We start from the raw sequence: 18109 nt of genomic DNA, 5'->3' as shown, positions 1-18109 counted from the left end.
TAATGTAGCAGAGTATTGCATTTCAACTTTGGGAAAGGATAGTTGATTGATGCAGCTTGGCAGGAGGGTAAGGCCCCACATGCTGCTGAAGCAGGGTGAAAAAACTGTAGATTATAATATACCTCAGGATGGGTGTTTTAATATGTTTACATTTTTTCTGCTTTATTTGAGATGCTGATAACACTAGGTAGAATTCCACATTTGTTATTAACCTGGCTTGTATCACATTTAATATCGAAATACCATATTGGGTATTTCTATGGAAACTCTTACATGCATGCTGTTCAACAGATAATACAATAAAAGTGTGAAACTATAGCAACTTGGGTCCCCCCCCATAGAATGTAGTTCACATCATAAACTGTGCAGTTATTATGAATGCAGTTATTAACTATTGTGGACCCCCCCTTACATTAATTTTCCCCACTATAATACTGTATAAACAATTGCATAAGAAATTGGAATGGTACAGATATAATGTGTGTAACATATTTTTTCTGTTTCTATAGAGAGCACAGTACATATCATATGTATAAATTATCTATTCAAATAATTTCAGTGTGGTCATTAGAGGATTTGACCGATATCCACGTATGGGTTTGATAAACTGACACAACAGCGAAAAAAGAACTCCTGTCCCATGTCAGCTTATCAAACACACTATGGATGTTCTGTCTTTCATCCGACATCAAAATATCATCCACAGAGTAAATAGGAAGCTTGTGTTCAGTGAAACTCAACCTCAGTACTTCCAGGTGAATATATACAGCACCTGATAAGGCTGAGGTATTGTACCACTAAACAAACAGAACCTTGAGCAACCAATGAGTACCAGGTACGACAAAATGAAAATGGGTGTAGAATCCGAAAGAGGTTGTTTGCCTCAGTTTAGTGTTAAGCCAAATATTTATGTAATATTTTAGAAAGCCAAAACCTAGTGTCCTGTTACAGACAAGCAATGTTGAGTTTTGAGCTAAAATTATTTAACCCGTAAAACAAATCAATAAAGAATGTGTTATGTTCTTACATCTGGTTTTAGCACCAGTTATTTCTTCTTGCTGCTGACATTACTCCCTGTTCTTTGTCATCCTTTCTGAGTCTATTTAGAAAAGTTATGTTCCTCTTATGACTGGTGGAAATGTTTTATCATCCAAACATATCACGAAACCTCCATTTAGAATTATGCATCTGCATCATTTGCACAGCTATCAAATCAACATTTAGAATAAGTCCTGCAGTAAAAGTAAATCAACATCTTTCTCTCTGAGCACAAAAAGTATTAAAATGTGCACTCTCACTTTAATTTTTTTGTTGAAGCATTTAAACAAGAAACAGATACTTTTTAAAATTACCAGGCAGAATACACATTAACACGGCAAAAAGCTGAAACTTAGTTGACTTTTACATTTCCCCGCATTTAGCCTGAAAAGATATAGTTGCCATACCTTACCTTTTTTTCCTCCCTATTGTGCTCCAGATATACGTGTAAGAGACAACTGCAGTGGAAAACGGTCTTCTGCTTATTTGTGGTAAATTACTGTACACAGAGCTTTTTGGAACAAGGCACTACTTTTAAATGTCTGGTCACCTCACGGGATATGTAGTGCATTTCCTGCCACTAGGATAAGAGGAAGGAAGCACAAGGCCAAAACGTTTGATGTGTGGTCTACTGTAATTCCTTTCATGTGTTCAGTGGCTTTTGTAGGATCCGTGTACTACAATCAATTCTGACCATGCTGTGGTCCATTTCATTAAAGCTGACCTTCCTAAATGGAAAACAAATTCACATTATAGTGGCATTCACCTGCCATCATTACAGGGGAAAGAGTTATCATATTTTGCCCTTAAGCTGATTCTTTTCTAAGTTTTATGAGAAGATTTCCTTTGGCTTATAAAGTTCATTTGAGTGTGGAGATAAAAATGCAAAGAAGAGGCTCAATATTATTTTTCAAAGATTAATATATTAATATCCTAAGATAAACTGTGAGTGAGAGGCTACTTTTCATAGTATAGCGACCATGGGCAAGCCATTTGGAACTCTCTGTGTTTTGGTTGCTGCCAGCTTCCATTCATTTAATGTAAATCAACCAGCCATGCAGATCAGTTCCCAGCACAAGAATTTAGATCAATCTATTTTTGCTCCATGTCAGTTTCACATAGTGTGCTTATTCATAATGCCCTTTCTGTCACATTTCTGCATTAATCTGTGGGGTGGGGTGGTTTTGGTTTTTTAAAAGAATCTGTGAAAAGTATTTTAAATAATACTTAAATATTTCTTTGATTATTTTGTCACAAAATGTACCTCTACCTTTCCCCCTCAACATGCACATTTCTAAATGGATGTTCATATGCATTTTGGTACAATTTTTGAGCTGAGCACTATATTGCAAAATTCAGGGAAGTTCAAAATGTAAAAGATAATTACGTCCTAATTCATGCATTAATCTGGGAGGTGCAAATTTAGGTCAGTTAAAAGTATGGATCAGATAAAATTTCCATCCCTAATTGGATGCTGCATGGACACAAACTGTGTAGTGTGGGCTAGTCTATACGTTGAATAGATACACATAATATTGACTTGCGGCACGAGGCAGCTGCTGTGTAGACTCAGATCAATGAGACCTCCATGCCAAAACTGTGTCATGAGAGGTGGCTTGGAATATGGGTTTATACCAACAATAACATTGTTATGTGAAAAACAATTGTGTACCATTTCCACTTCTGTGTAAAATGCTGATGCAAATTCAGTTAGTGGCTCATTTGCCTTTCCCTGTTTAGGAAAGCTTTTAATATTTGATGAATCATCGTATTTCAATATTCTGCTGGAAGCCGCCCAGAGTGGCTGGGGAAACCCATCCAGATGGGCGGGGTATAAATGATAATTTATTATTATTTGCCATACAAGATGCAACCTAGGGCATCTGTGAATAAGACGTTTCATTTTTCCAAAGTGTTAACAACTAGCAGGAGGTGCGCCTAATTTGTATCAATACTGTAACACTAGGGTAGGATCTTAAAGATGTCATCGTCATCCCCTCACCATTTTCCTGATTAAAATTACTTCACCACCATAACACACACACCCTAATTTTTTCCAAGGAAGAAATTCAAATATCAAAGTGGTACCTCTATCTGTTTTCCCCCGACTGAGAAAATAGCAAGTGGGGGAGGGGGAAATGGGTGACAAACCCTCCCCAGTGCCATGGACCTTATTCAAAGGGGCTGCTAATGCAACTTTAAAATGACTACTAATGTACGGTATTTAAAAGGAAAAAAAGGGGGGGGGAGTCTAATTACTATTAATAGTACTGCTGCCTCATGTCCAGTTCTGTCCAAAGTTTAGCACTGACACTCTTTGATGGTTGAATGAAATTTTCTTTCATTTACAATTTTACAAATGGAAACTGAGAACCAAAGTTGATGTCTCAGCTTGTTCCTTGATTATTATTATTATTTAAGTAATTATTAACATTTAGATCTATACACGGGGCAAAGGAAGTCCACAATTTTGACAACTGCACCAAAATAAATTATTTTGCTAAAGCGACAGTTGATTAACTTAACCAGTGGTGGTCTTCCACTAAATTTCACATGTTTTTGGTGGAAGATGGCAGAGTGCTCCATGTGTACTTCTCAAGAGGATGGGGAACGTTGTCGTGTATAGAATAAGCATATGACATTTTTGTTGAAAAGTAATTGGTTTTAGTATAATTCTTTAATCTGCATTTTTTATTCAACAGAATACAAAAGGCAGTTTGTGCAGTTAACACTTTTAAAGGGCGCTGTGGGTTAAACCACAGAGCCTAGGACTTGCCGATCAGAAGGTCGGCGGTTTGAATCCCCACGACAGGGTCAGCTCCAGTTGCTCGGTCCCTGCTCCTGCCAACCTAGCAGTTCGAAAGCACATCAAAGTGCAAGTAGATAAATAGATACCGCTCTGGCAGGAAGGTAAATGGCATTTCCATGCACTGCTCTGGTTCGCCAGAAGCGGCATAGTCATGCTGGCCACATGACCCGGAAGCTGTACGCCGGCTCCCTCGGCCAATAAAGCGAGATGAGCACCGCAACTCCAGAGTCGGACACGACTGGACCTAATGGTCAGGGGTCCCTTTACCTTATTGCCATAGACACCTTCTCAAGCTTCTGAATTGCTCTTCAAATTGCCCTGAGTTCATTTTGGTTCTTGGGCACAAGCAAGAACATTTCAAATACAGCATGGGAAACACAGCACATGGAAGCTAGCATTTGTCCTCCTTTTGAAAAGTGCTTGCACCAGATTATTTTTTGCTTTTTGAATTTGAGGGCAGTAATCCATTGGGGAGAGGAAAATCACATGACCCTAAAGAATGTGCATACACGGTCTCTGGAGCCTGGTTAAGGGCAGGTTACAGTGCATCCATATTCCATGTTTTAGCTTTACAACCCTGTGTAAAGTATGCTGACTGAGGCAGGTGGGAGTGTGGCTTTCCCAGTCACCCAGGAAACCAAAGCTTCCGAACAATAACCTTCAGAGCCAGACATTCCCAATATATAATATGAATATTCCCCTAGCTTTGGAGTGAAGAGAAATGTGTGAAAGTAAGGCTTCCTTTAATAAATACGATTAAGCCATACATCACTATTATTTATATCCTTTTTCAAAACTTCTATTTTTTTATTTTTGGTTTCTGCAGTCTTTTATAAGTCTCAACTGACCTGTAAGGGAATACATTTGACTTTCTTACAATGAACCTCTGAATTATGCCTATTCAGCAGTGAGTAATAACTGATTCAACATGAGCTGTGTCTTATATAAACATACAAAATGCCTGACCCAGACTAAATCAATTTAAAAAGGAAAACATCAAAGTTATGTTTCCTGTTACATGCTTAAGGTCTTCTTTGGGTGTATTACATTAGTATATTATTTACCAACTATAGTAGGCTTTTAGTTTATTCTCTGATGCCACCTGCAAAGAGAACAGTAGAGAACGTATTGGATACAATAAATTGTACGTCTAATGTAATATGTCACAGTGATTAAGAGAAGCTTTTACAACAGGGATCAGGAAGTCTTTAGCATACCTTACAGTCCAGTTTTTAGTTTCTATAATGTTCTTATGCTGCAGAATGTGACCAGGGTAAAGTTCAGAGGGGCCACTGATTGCCTTGGGTCATGCCTCACCTGGATTTTAAAGTCCCAAGAAAATCTCCAGGGTCTTGGAACAGGGGTGAGAGACAGAAACAACTACGCTTGTACCCCAGAGAACATTAGCTTAATTCTCTGAGTTGTCCCGGCGTGTTTTTGGCCTGAACTGTGTAGCAGAAGGAAAATGAACTTGAACATCATTTACGAACATCATCATAGGCCCTAATCTGTTTCACTGCCAAGGGGAGTGTGTTGGTAATATGAGATGGGGATCTGTAACTCCCCCCCCCCCCCACAAGAGATTTGACCGTTCCATTATGCTTTTTAAATGAGCAGTCAAGCACTTTTATTTTTCACCAGGCTTTTAATTTATTTTAATTGTAAATTAATTTTGCTGTTGGTTGGGTTGTTTAACACTGTTTTGGGGTGGCTGGCATGGGATCCTTCAGATGTTGTTGGACTCCAGCTTCCATCAGCCCCAGCCAGCATTGCCAGTAGTCAGGGATGATGGGAACTGTAGTCTAACATCATCTGGAGGACTACATGCCAGCCATCCCTTGCTTTATTCTCAGTCTTATTGCATTGTGACTGTGTTTTATTGTTGTAAACATGTGCATTAGGGTATTGATGAAGAGTCATCTGCATAGCTGTCAACCGTCCCTTATTTGGCAGGAAACTCCCTTATCCCAGCGCCGTGTCCCGCTGCCGTCCCTTATTGATGATGTCCCTTAAATTTCCCGGGTTTCATGCTCATCTGGCTCAGGAGGGGAGCAGCGGCTCAGGGTCCTCCGCTGCGAGAGAGGGAGCACGCTGGTTCCGTTGTCCTGGCGCGAGGAGTTCCATCGACCCTTCCCCGCCTGGTGGGGGGCAGTGAGAGAGACTCTCGCCACCGCCGCCTGCGAGCCCAGAGGCGGCAGCGGTGGTGGCAGCTGAGGAGGCGGCCTGAGGGAGGAGGAGGAGGAGGGGATGGGGAGGGATGCAGAAGGGTGGCGCTTCAGCGGCCGCCGTGGCGCCGCAACCGCCTCATGCCGGCATTGACAGCATCTGTCAATCCTACCAATGTATGTAACTCTTTACAATAGCAAAATCCCTTATTTTGGCTGCTGATCCCTTATTTTTGAGGCTGTTGGCCCCTTATTCTCAAATCTGTAATTTGACGGCTAAGGTCATCTGATGTTTAGAGGTGAGCTCCTCACTTCAATTCCGCCCCCTCTTACTAGCACATAAGTGTCTTGCTCCTGTTTTGCAGCAATTTAAAATGCACCCCAGGTCTCCGAACTCAACTTTTGTCTGCTACACTGGGTACAAATGGGGCAGTCGTTCCATTCTACTCTGATACAGGACTGGGCATTGTCTGTGGCTAACACGTAAAGGGCAGTCCACATGGCAATTTCCCCTCGTTAATTTTGAGATGTGGCAGAGTAGAGGGTTAGCATGCAAACTCTGGATCCAAGTATTTGTTCTCATGCACATACTGACCTCAACAGAGGCAAGATGAGGCGGATAAGGCAAAACAAGGGTACTCTAGCTGTGCAGGACTCAGGCTGAATGCTACATGAGAGCAGAGCTCACATAATGTTTCTACAGCAATTGCTCTCCAGCTGAGCCTTTTGTAGGAGCTGCAGATTTGTCTCGGTAGCTGGCTCCACCTTCACTAGATGCTTCTTCATTTAAAGGGATGCAGTGGAACAGAGGAGAATTTGGTTGTACTGGGGCTTCTGAGATGAGTCAGAGAAGACCATATGACATCCTTAGTCCAGAAGCCTTTTCAATAGAGAAGGTGCTTCTGAGGGTGACCTTAAAGCCATTTACACCTCCCACTCTGAATCACCAACCTCATCCTCCAAAGAAGGAGAGTCCAGCCCCAGGGCCATAACAACCATTGACCTAATAATTAACCCTATTGTTAAGTTACTGTTTGTTTAGACTTTCTGCCCACATTATGGCCTTGAGACTTGCTCCAGTCCATAATCTCAGAGATGAAAACAATGCAACCTCTCTCTATTATCTCTTTATTTATTTTATTTTATTTTTTGTCATTATAGGAGAGCACTGAATCTGGGGATTCTTCGTGATCCTGGATCAGAGGTGGAAGACAGACAGTATCAAATAGACCTCCAGTCCATCAACATTGGTACTGCTCAGTGGGATCAATTGAAGCCAGAGAAGGAGAATGGTAAAGGGAGGACAGTGCCAGAGAATGAAAGGAATTCTCAGAATCCAGCCCTTGAGTGGAATATGGCTAGTAGGTAAGAAAGCAGTGCGAAAATAGTGCCTCGTATTCTTGAGCAAAAAAAACTTTATGATAATAACATCCCACATATTTCAGCTGAGCATGCTGTTGTTTGTACATTCAAGTGTGTTTGCATTCCCTAGCAAGCATGTTTCCCGTGAGCCAGAGATCTGGACAATACACTTAAAGTTTTTGTTTTGTAGCACTGTTGCACTGTAATTTCCGTGCAGATAAAGTTATGTCTATATTTCCATAATAGCTTATAATATGGCCATAAAATATAACTCCAGGCTGAAACCTGGCATTCACATTTCCAGTCTATGAACAACAGAGTTGTTACCCTTTTGTTCTTTTACAAAGTTTGAACAAAACCAGTTTAGACATTTTTAAGCCGGCAGAGGACAAAAAGAGTCTCCCCCCCCCCCTTTGTTGGCTGCAAACCAGTTTCTGTGCTTCTGTAAATGAAAACAGCTGCAATTTCTGAAATGACAAATTTCTGCTGATTTGTTGATATGCAAAAGAGGGCTTCCAGCTCAAGTCTACTTATAAATGTTACTTTGACATCTTCCATTTTTAGTGTTCCATTTTGATTATATTGCTACAGTAGACTTTGATGCTTTTTTCCAGTTAGAGGTCACAGTAGCCCAGTGCAGCTAACATGCTTTTCAGAATGAGTGCTGGGGGAGGGAGTTGGGATTGTGCCTGGTGAACACAGTTTATGCCAGGCCTGTCTGTCTGCACAATCTCTACCCTGCAAAAATGTACAATATGGATAACACCAACATAACCTGTGTGTTTACATTCACAGCAGAATACTGAATTGTTGTGCTAAGGTTTAAGGGTGGAGCTTTGCTCCCAAATCAATTTGTTGTACAAGTATATGGTACACACAGGGCTATAGTGTGACAAATCGATGGTGACATTTTGTTACTTCTGCATGGGAGATATAACATGGTAGACTTGGAATAAATGCTTTTTTTTTTTTTTTTTTGCATTAAACTAAAGCACTACATTTTGATTCCTGAATTATAGTTAGTATTGTTTAGTTATGTTTCTGTTTTCTTTATCATGGCTATCCAAGCTGTTCACACTGTCTTGAACAATCTCCTACATATTCAGGATTCTGAGTTAGCCCAGCAATATAAATATGCAGCGATAAGGCAACAGAGTAGACCTCAGAAGACATGGATCCAACCCAGTGGAAGCATACACTAGGAAACTACAAGATGTCTAACACCCTATTTAACACACATTAGAATATCAAACTGACTCTTATAAATCATAAATGTTAACTGTAATTTTGTTTTAAAATGATATAATTTTTAATGACTTTTTAGAGCTGGAGACTTTGTTTCAACTTTCTGTCTGCAACGAGTCTTTCTATAAACCCCAAAAAGTGCAGTTTGCAAAGGAAATGCTGATTCCACAGTAACTTTAGCTATGATCATGATAACTGTATAGCATGTACGTTTGTAAAAACAAACCACAGGTGGGGCCCCTATCAGATGTTCTTAAAAATTAAAGAGCCTTTAAAAGCTTTGCAAATGATTCACTGCTCTTATCTATTAGATGAAGTAAAATGTGCTGATATTTATAACTGAAACTCTTGATGTAAAACATCAAAAACTCCTTTGGTGCCTTCAGCTGAAGCACTTAAGGACTGGATCAATGACAGTAGTTTAAACGATTTAGGCAGATTTGAGCTTTTAGCTGTTATCAGAAAGACTAGATAATGGTCAAAATGTAAGAAAATTAGAACACAGTGTATTCCTCTATGCACATTTCTTAAAGGGAGGGGAACATGGATCACCTTTCCTTCTTTGCAGAATGCCATTGTTTCAGGTTTAAAAACTCAGTGTATGGGCTTTACTAAGGTCCCTGTGTGTCTTATTTCAATGGGTGCCAAATTTATAATGGAGCATTCTAAATATTCCTCTGGGATGTAGTGGTAGAGAACCTATTCAAACATGCTCCCTCCCCCCACCGCCATGGGAATGTGCAACATGTGGAAAACATATGGCTGGAATGGAAAATCCAAGTGGATTTCACAGGACAGCTATGATAAAAGGATAGCATCAGCTCCTGTGCCCTGATATTTCCTGCAAAATCCATGTGGATGTTTAATTGTGCAGGTCTTCTTGGGATTCAGCATAGAGGCTTGAATGTACTATGATAAGCTAATCAACAGGAAACGTGTATTTCATTTCTCTTACTGTAAAAATGTTTGTCAGACTTCTCTGATAATTTTTTTTAACCCGCATTAGCGCTTCCCAATAACTAAATTGATTGTTGCATCAATGATATTAGGAGAGATCTAGTTTCCATTCTCCTTTTGTAGAATGGCTGTATGGCTAAGTGACCCGTATCTTTTGCAGCGCAGTAGTAAGCTGCACTGTTATAGTGTGCATGAATGGAAAGGCCCAACTAATATACTTATGTAACCAAACTTGTGATTGCTGGTATTTCTCCATTACTTCTCCTTATAATTATTTTGTGTGGACATACAACAGCTTTCTTGTTTTCTCTATTACTCTAAACAGATGTTATTTAAGGTATACTAAGATGGTCAGCTACTTTAAAATTTCTGAAAGTCTTGTCTTTGAAAAAGGTATAAATATGTAACAGATGCCTAAGTGGATCCTGGAGTGAACATAGTGTGGTCATAGTACCATCATTACACCGTTCCTTGTTGAGGATGCTCATATGGTACCCAGCTGTGTCAAGTTAGCAGAACACTTAAGGATAGTACAGTGTGGAAGACTTAATAAAGAAAGTGCAGGTTTATTTCATATTATTTCCTTGGGATCACTGAAATGGACACCTCATTTTTGAAGACAACGTTGTCCTCAGTTTCTCTTTATAGATGCATTAATTCTAATACCTGCTTTAGCCATCTTCCTAGATCAAACCATTAAAAAAGAAACTTAAAGACCATTTTAATGACTAGGAAATTGGTACTGATGTGTAGTAAAATAGTGAACGATCTTTCCTTTCTCTGAATATCAACCAATGTGATGATACTAGAGGGCTGAAAATGTCAACTCTACTTCCACTATTATTTTTTTCATAAACCATTAATTGCCTCATGACTTCATTTTTAACCTGGGAATTTGCTTAAAAAGACCTTAAATGGTAGCCTAAAAGGTAAAGGTAAAGGTAAAGGTACCCCTGCCCGTACGGGCCAGTCTTGACAGACTCTGGGGTTGTGCGCCCATCTCACTCAAGAGGCCGGGGGCCAGCGCTGTCCGGAGACACTTCTGGGTCACATGGCCAGTGTGACAAAAGCTGCATCTGGCGAGCCAGCGCAGCACACTGAAACGCCGTTTACCTTCCCGCCAGTAAGCGGTCCCTATTTATCTACTTGCACCCGGGGGTGCTTTCAAATTGCTAGGTTGGCAGGCGCTGGGACCGAGCAGCGGGAGCGCACCCCGCTGCGGGGATTCGAACCGCCGACCTTTCGATCGGCAAGCCCTAGGCACTGAGGCTTTTACCCACAGTGCCACCCGCGTCCTAAATGGTAGCCTAATAGCCATTGTATTCCAATTGATTTTCCATCTCATTAACGGTAAGCGGTAGTCCATCTTTGTAAACATCTTTCAAATAATACAGTTGTTTTTCTTTCCACACATCTATATTAAAGGCTCTATATTTATTTTTGAAAACCCAGTGGAACTGTAATGGAATAATGGGTGAGAGGCCGTTGGACCATTTTGTCCAAATTTTGAAAGTTTGTAAATGTGAATGGATTTGTAAGCCACCGTAAAGAGCATAATTTGCTTTTTGAAAGTTATTACTTTTATAGGGACACCATCTATTACCAAGTTCTCTAATGTGCTCCATATATTTCTCTTTTTGCCAGACATTAGGTCGGTCATGTTGCTAAGTTGGCATGCATTGTAATAGCTGTTTAGATTTGGGGGCCCCGATCGCCCAACAGTTGGGTGATGGTACAATCAAAGATTTTTAATTGTGTGGTCTGTCGGGTTGAAATATGAATTTGTTTTAATTGCAGGCGCTTGGTCCATAATAGAACGTTTCATTTTGTTCAAGCATTGCATGTCCATATTTATTATATTCCAGACTTTCCTATAATTTGTCCAATAAAATTTGTTTAATCAGTTATGGGCAACCTGAATGCCGAAGTATCTGAAGCTTTTTTCCTAGCTATTGGGCTTTGTAATATTTTGGAGAAGGTTGCAGGGGAATATGAAAGAACATTACTTCCATTTTTTGAAATTTTACCTTAAGTCCAGAGACATTTGAAAAGGTATCCAACTGTATACTCAATAACCTTCCAGCATTAATTGAGTCCTATAAGCAATACATAAAACAGTATCATCAGCATGGAGTCCCAGAATGTATTCCATTCCATTCCATTGATAGTTACAACCTTTCCTGCTAGAATTTGGTGTAATCTCATTGCCAAGGGTTCTATAATTAGAGCAAATAATACAAGTGATAATGGGCAATTTGGTTTTGTCCTGAGGCTAAGTTAATATTTTTGTGAATTTGTATTACTTATCCTAATTGTAGGAGATGTAATATCATAAATATTTTCCAATAGTCTTACCAGTTTAGGGCCAAATCCAAAAAAAGTTATCACTCCGATTAAGTGCTTTAGTTCTACACAGTCAAATGCTTTAAATATATCTAATGATAAACACACTACTGGTGAGGCAGTCTGTTAATATGGTATGTTATGTTTAATAATTTCCTACTTGGGTCTGCAATTTTATGCCCCAGGACAAACTGAACTTCATCCAGATGAATATATTTCCCAATAAAAGTTTTCATTCTGCTAACCCTCACTGTTGTGAAAATCGTGTAATCTAAGTTGAGTAGAGAAATTGGGTGATATGATTCCACTAATGAAAGTTCTTTTTTAAGGTTTGGGAATTAATATAAATTTTCTTTTTCTTTTAGCATCAAGCGGCATCAAGAACGAAGAGCTATTTTAACTCCAATTTTAACAGACTTTACAGTGCGAATAACTGCAGCTCCTGCCATCATTTTCACAAAAGTAATCTCACCAGAGAATTTGCATACAGAGGTTGGTATTTGACTTGAGATGTACTCACATGGCTTTCAGATTCATGTATCTTTCTGAATGCAGATATTTGCAATAGTTAAAATGCTACATTAAGTTGAGTTTAATTATAAAACAAAAACCCGCATTAGCTATCAAAATGTTTTTCGAAAGGCTCTGTCTTCTGTAAATCCTTGTGTGTAGGTCAGAAATAGTGATTATTGCATGTATGCTAAGAAGAGCAATAGATGGTAATTGTATGCATGTTAGCCTGTGTTTCTGTGTTTCTTAATTACATTTATAACACACATGAACACTGTTTAATTAACAGATAAACTCTGTGAGGTGGATTAGGCTGGCAGCAGGGATGGACAAATTAGTTTATTTCTGCTCCATGTCAGTTTCACATGTGTCTAGTCATATGCCTGGTTCATCCTTTCCAACACACACAAACACACACACACACATTTGAATTCTATACATTTCTCCCTAAAATACATGTGTTTGATTTAAGACACAGCTCCAGACCAGAATGCCCACCTCTACATTTCCTTGCAGCTTTCTTGATTTTTGCTTCAGCCAGTTGCTTCCTTCCTTTCCGTTCTCATCAGTTCCTTACAGATATCACACAGCACCCTCTTTGCTCTCAGCCCAGTTGGAAAAGGAACCTATCCTTGCTATCCTTTCACTGTAAATGCCAGGGGTTAAATATGGGGGTTGTGGGGCATTCTATGTTCAAGGGATATTGTGTGTTGATGAGCTGTGGCCCATCCTCACAATGCTGACTTGCTACTGCAAATGTGCTGGAAAGGAAATCTAAAGGAAAATGTTAAATGACCTAGGGAATTGCTGTGCTGTAGAGAAGGCATTCCATGAAAAGTAACAGATGAATTTTACTGTAGCTCTTGTTAAAGAATGTACATGTTTTGGTTATTATTATTTTTTTAATCAATTCCCTTGATGAAATTCAGTGAGGAAGGGAGAGGCCTACTACAGATTACTAATAAATACTTATGCACATGTCACGATAAGGGTTATGAGCATCTGCTTAGTAAGCAAACCTGCTCATTTTCTTCTTTCCGTCTCGGAAGTAATTTGCCAGAAATGGTCAAAAGCTTTTCCTATGTGTTTAACAACAGCCATAAAATAATGGTCATCTAACTATAATTCTGCCAAGATGTCAACAGTAGTTTACAGGCAGCTACAAATCAATTAAGTTGGTTATTTGTGGGTTGCAATGTACAATTTCATTATAAACCAAGCTGAGTTTGTATTCCACAATGTATATCTGCCATTGAGAGCAAAGAAAGGGGAAGTGTAGTTCTCTGCCAAGAACATGAATAGAGTCTCTGACAGCCCAGAGTTTGATGCAACAAAGAAACAGGACCTCACACATGAAACAAACAAAATGTATCTTAATCATCAAATATCCTGTTGGAAGCCTAGTGGTATGCTATTCCACCACTCCTCCACCTGATTTCCTTTTACAGATGGTGCACAGTGCTTTTCTGCCTGAAGAGATAAGAAAATGTTAATAGTCCCAATTTGGAGAGTATAAATAGTCTACATTGTGTTTGGTTAGAAAAGAAAATTACATAATTGCCTTGAAACAGCTGGTATCCATTGACTTTGTTTTACAAACTTGTTTTTCACAGGAAATTTTAGTATGTGGCCATTCTTTGGAAGTGAATATGACAACAAGCCTGGACTTCTTCCTCAGTGTGGCTCAAGTACAACTCCTACAGCAGTTAATACAGACTAATATGGTTGGACTGGAACCATCCAATAAAGCTGCAGAGGTAACTTCATTCTTTCAGAGTTACTATGGTTCATATACTGCAACCCCCCCCCCCCATGTACTCTTCAGCATGTTTTGGCTGGAAATGTGTGTTACCATTTCGCTGCTACTGAAAACGTCACCTCAGTGTTGGGGTCTCTCCATTCTATCCATTCAGGGACAAAACCCTGTGACATCTTTGTGGTACATATTTCCTTGGCCTCCTTATGGTGTCCAGATCATTTGAGGGGGGAGGGTATTCCTTTTCTCTTCTTCCAATTATTGGCAACAGTAAAACTGCCAAAATCACATTGACACAATCCTTCTGATGGGCCTGCTGGATGATCCGTACCTCTGGTGTTCAGATAGGCAGGCTTGCATGTCTAGTCCTTGAAGTCCTTAGTTTTAACCCCAGTCCCTGAACACATGAACAAATGTTTATTATTACGGCCAAACAGCCAGCATAAGTCCCTAAACACATTTCTTAGGTATATCATTTATTGTATTATTTATCTTCCTTTTCTTTTAAGATACTTAAGAGTAGTTTACCTGGTGTTCCAAGTGGTTTCCCATCTAGGTCTGGTCTATGCTGGCTTTAGCTACAGTAATAACAAAATAAATACTAAAAAGCTACAGTATTCACTTAATTTCAAGAAATACTAGTCCCTGCCCTATACCATGGGATTGATTGGGGGTTGTGGGCTTAATCTTAATCACACAGTGAGGTTGGTTCAGTTTGCTGAATATCAATTTGACATGTATTTATTTATTTCATAAAGTGTATACACCGCTTGATTATAAAAAAAACCCTCAGAGCAGTTTAGAAAGCATAAAACAGTAAAATCAAGAAAAAATAACAAGCTTACTTTAAAACGTATGAAAATTACAATACAAAATAAAAAATTTACCTCAACTTTCTAACCATTAGGGTAGGCTTGCCTAAACAGGAAAGTTTTTAGCTGTGTCTATTAGAAGCATGGTGAGTGTCAAGAGAAAAGGACAATTGTGACACTTGACTTGCCACAACTGTCCGGCAGAGGAGGCCAGTTGTGCAGTATCATTCTTATCCTTTCTACCACCACCTTCTACCTCTGGCCAGTAATGGATTCCAGAGCTATGAATCAGTTATCTTGCCTTGGTAAGGTAGCACCTTCCCATCTCCATGCATTTTCTTTTCGGAAAGGCAGATCATTCAGTGGATGGTCGAATGTGGTGACAAAGTGATATGTGCATCATTTTACCATATTCATGTTTTCATCCAGGTGGCCTTCATTGACTGGCTGTTTGACACAGTCAATGGACTGAGTTGTTCATAAGCAACACCTTTCTTGGGGGCCAGGAGAATTAGCTGGAGAAGTGTTAATTGAAAAGTGGACTGCCCTGTCTGCTTCCTATATATAGGATATATCAAATGATGTAACATTTACTAGCGTTGCATGACTTGGTTGCTTGGAAGGGATGATGACCGGAGAGGCTGTATGTGAGAAAGAGACATACGCTGGTATGGCAGGTCTGTGTCATAGCAATGTTTCTATTTTTGTTGAAATGCTGAATACAAGACATACCGTTTTGCTTTTTCTTGGATACTTTGCAATCATGGGGCCTCTTTTGGAAGTTAGCTTTCAGAGCAAGTATACTATGGGAATATTTGCAATAAATAACTTACAAGGCAATGTTTCCCATCTTGGTGGAATGGATAGAATCATAAAGTTGAGTGTGTGCCCAGAATTTTAATTTAGGGACGGTACTGCTCAGAAATCCGGCACTTTGTCCATAGACCGTACAAACTTTGACAATGAAAACCACTTTAAAAATATATAGCACTTTTATCATGTCCAGAGAATGACACACACTCTCTAGTTCATGCGCTTCTTAATTAGCATAGGCCTTTTAAGGTAAAACACTTACAATTTTGTATTCTGCTATAGAAACAACTGGTCAGTCAGGACATAGCTATTTAATGCCTTTGCATGAAGTGATTCATTCCATACCCGCTTCCACAACCAATCCACTGTAAAGATTTCAAAATATTCACCCCAGTTTTACTGTGGTTGGTGTCTGCTGAGGTTCTGTTCTGAGAGGGAGGAGCTTAGCCAACACAGCACTTCAGAGACTGGGTGGGAAGCAGCAGAAAGAGCAAACAAGTTGTGTTGCTTTAAATTAGGGAACCATGTCAAGGTTGTTTGGTTTCTCTGCTGTAGAGAAAGGAGAGGACTTATTTTCTTGTAACTTGTCACAGAAAAAGTAATCTCACGACCCTTAGATTCTATATCTACTCTTCCTAGCCTTGCTATTTCTTCCTTTGCTCACTATTTAACCTTTCTGTTTATTCCCCCGCCCAGACCCTTGCCCTTGCTGTTTCTTCCCATCAGTTCCAGATTTACATAAAGGCTGAGTGGGCTACAGCCCAGGGCCTTGTAATCTGGGGGGGGGGGGGGCTCAGTCTCTTGCCAAAATACAAAACAAAAAAGGCAGATTTTGCTATCTAGGGCCCGTTGCTTAGTAACATTAAACATGTGGTGTATGAGTCTGTGACTATAACAGTTACACAAGTGTGTACTTACTATTTAGTAAAGTTCATGGGGGCTTTAAAGCTACTCAGAACCAACTGATAATGTCAGCTATGAACCGATACAAGTGTTCAGATCATGGTATATAATTATAAGGTGCATTTTGAGAACATGTGAGGATTCTTTTACCGTATTTTTCGCCCTATAGGACGCACCTGGATTTTGGGGGGGGGGAATAAAGGAAAAAAATTATTTCCCCCCCCCCAGGCGCGGGGCTGGGGCGGGGGAAGCCCGAGCTTCCCCCGACCGCAGCCCCCAGAACGGGACCCAGAGCCATGCCGAAGCTGCACGCAGCTTCGGCATCGCTCTGGGAGCTTGCGGGGCTGGGGGAGGGGGAAGCCCTCCGCCAGCCTCCAAACCAGATCGGGAGACAGCGGGATGGCGCGCTGCGCCTCCCCGCTATCCCCCGAGTTTGCGGGGCTGGCGATGGGGAAGAGCAGGCTTCTTCTCCCCCCCCCCCGCCAGCCTTCTAACAAAGTCGGGGGACAGCGGGATGGTGGCGTTCCGCCTCCCCGCTGTCCCCAGAGCTTGTGGGGCTGGCGGTGGGGCTCTCCTGAAGCCTGGAGAGCGAGAGGGGTCGGTGCGCACCAAGCCCTCTCGCTCTCCAGGCTTCAGCGAAAGCCTGCATTCGCCCCATAGGACGTACACACATTTCCCCTTCATTTTTGGAGGGGAAAAAGTGCGTCCTATAGGGCGAAAAATACGGTATATCATTGTGAATCGTAATAAAATTTAATTTTGACTTTTCGTGAAAATAATGAGTAAATTATATGAAAATGGTGCTACCCCTAGCTTCAGCTGTTCTTAGCTATCCTGACCTTTTCTCCTTCAGCTGCAGTGGGCTGCTGCTGACCTTGCTGTGATGGATCTATAACTGGAACTTTGCTTTGTTTCCTCTCTAATCCTCAAGTGTCAGACCTGAAGTCTCAAACTTCTCTGTCACATATGAGGCAGAATTACACTTGTCCAGCACTTCTAATGGGGCTGACTTCTGACCACATGGCATGCCCAGCAGTGTAGGGGTGGAGAGATGTGGGGGGTTGCAATTTGGGTACTGTATTTTTTGGTGGTGTCATCTGCCAAAGTGGTGTTTGCCAGCATTCTTAATATGCATTATTGAAGGACAGGTCTAGCCTGGCACATGATCTCTTTATCTGGAAGGTTTCACTCAGAAAGTCACTCAGTTAAGCTTCATGGCTTATCAAGGATGTGAGCCCAGGTCTCCGCAGCCAATGTTTCACATGCTATACACCACAGCACCCTTTTGACTGTGTGCCTGAGGAGTGGCAGTAGGAAAGGTCCTGAACTTCAAAATTTACCACTGTATTCCTGCAAATGTCCTGACACAGCTATTCTTTTACAAGAGATCCAGGAG

At 40.5% G+C, this 18109-nt stretch overlaps 1 protein-coding gene across 5 annotated transcripts in view; it reads left to right on the top strand.

Annotated features, from left to right (window-relative positions):
- The window catches only part of VPS13B (vacuolar protein sorting 13 homolog B), a 357629-nt gene that overhangs the window by 212162 nt on the left and 127358 nt on the right, over positions 1–18109 (top strand). For all 5 annotated transcript variants that reach the window (XM_077932818.1, XM_077932820.1, XM_077932817.1 and 2 more), the window contains exons 31-33: positions 7174–7377; positions 12285–12411; positions 14043–14186. In XM_077932818.1, the coding sequence (XP_077788944.1) occupies positions 7174–7377; positions 12285–12411; positions 14043–14186 (475 nt within the window). The remainder of the gene's footprint in view (positions 1–7173; positions 7378–12284; positions 12412–14042; positions 14187–18109) is intronic.

The sequence above is a fragment of the Podarcis muralis genome, chromosome 8, assembly GCF_964188315.1.
Source record: "Podarcis muralis chromosome 8, rPodMur119.hap1.1, whole genome shotgun sequence".
NCBI lineage: Eukaryota > Metazoa > Chordata > Lepidosauria > Squamata > Lacertidae > Podarcis > Podarcis muralis.
The sequence above is the reverse complement of the archived record's forward strand: the minus strand, read 5'-3'. Positions and strand labels throughout refer to the sequence as shown.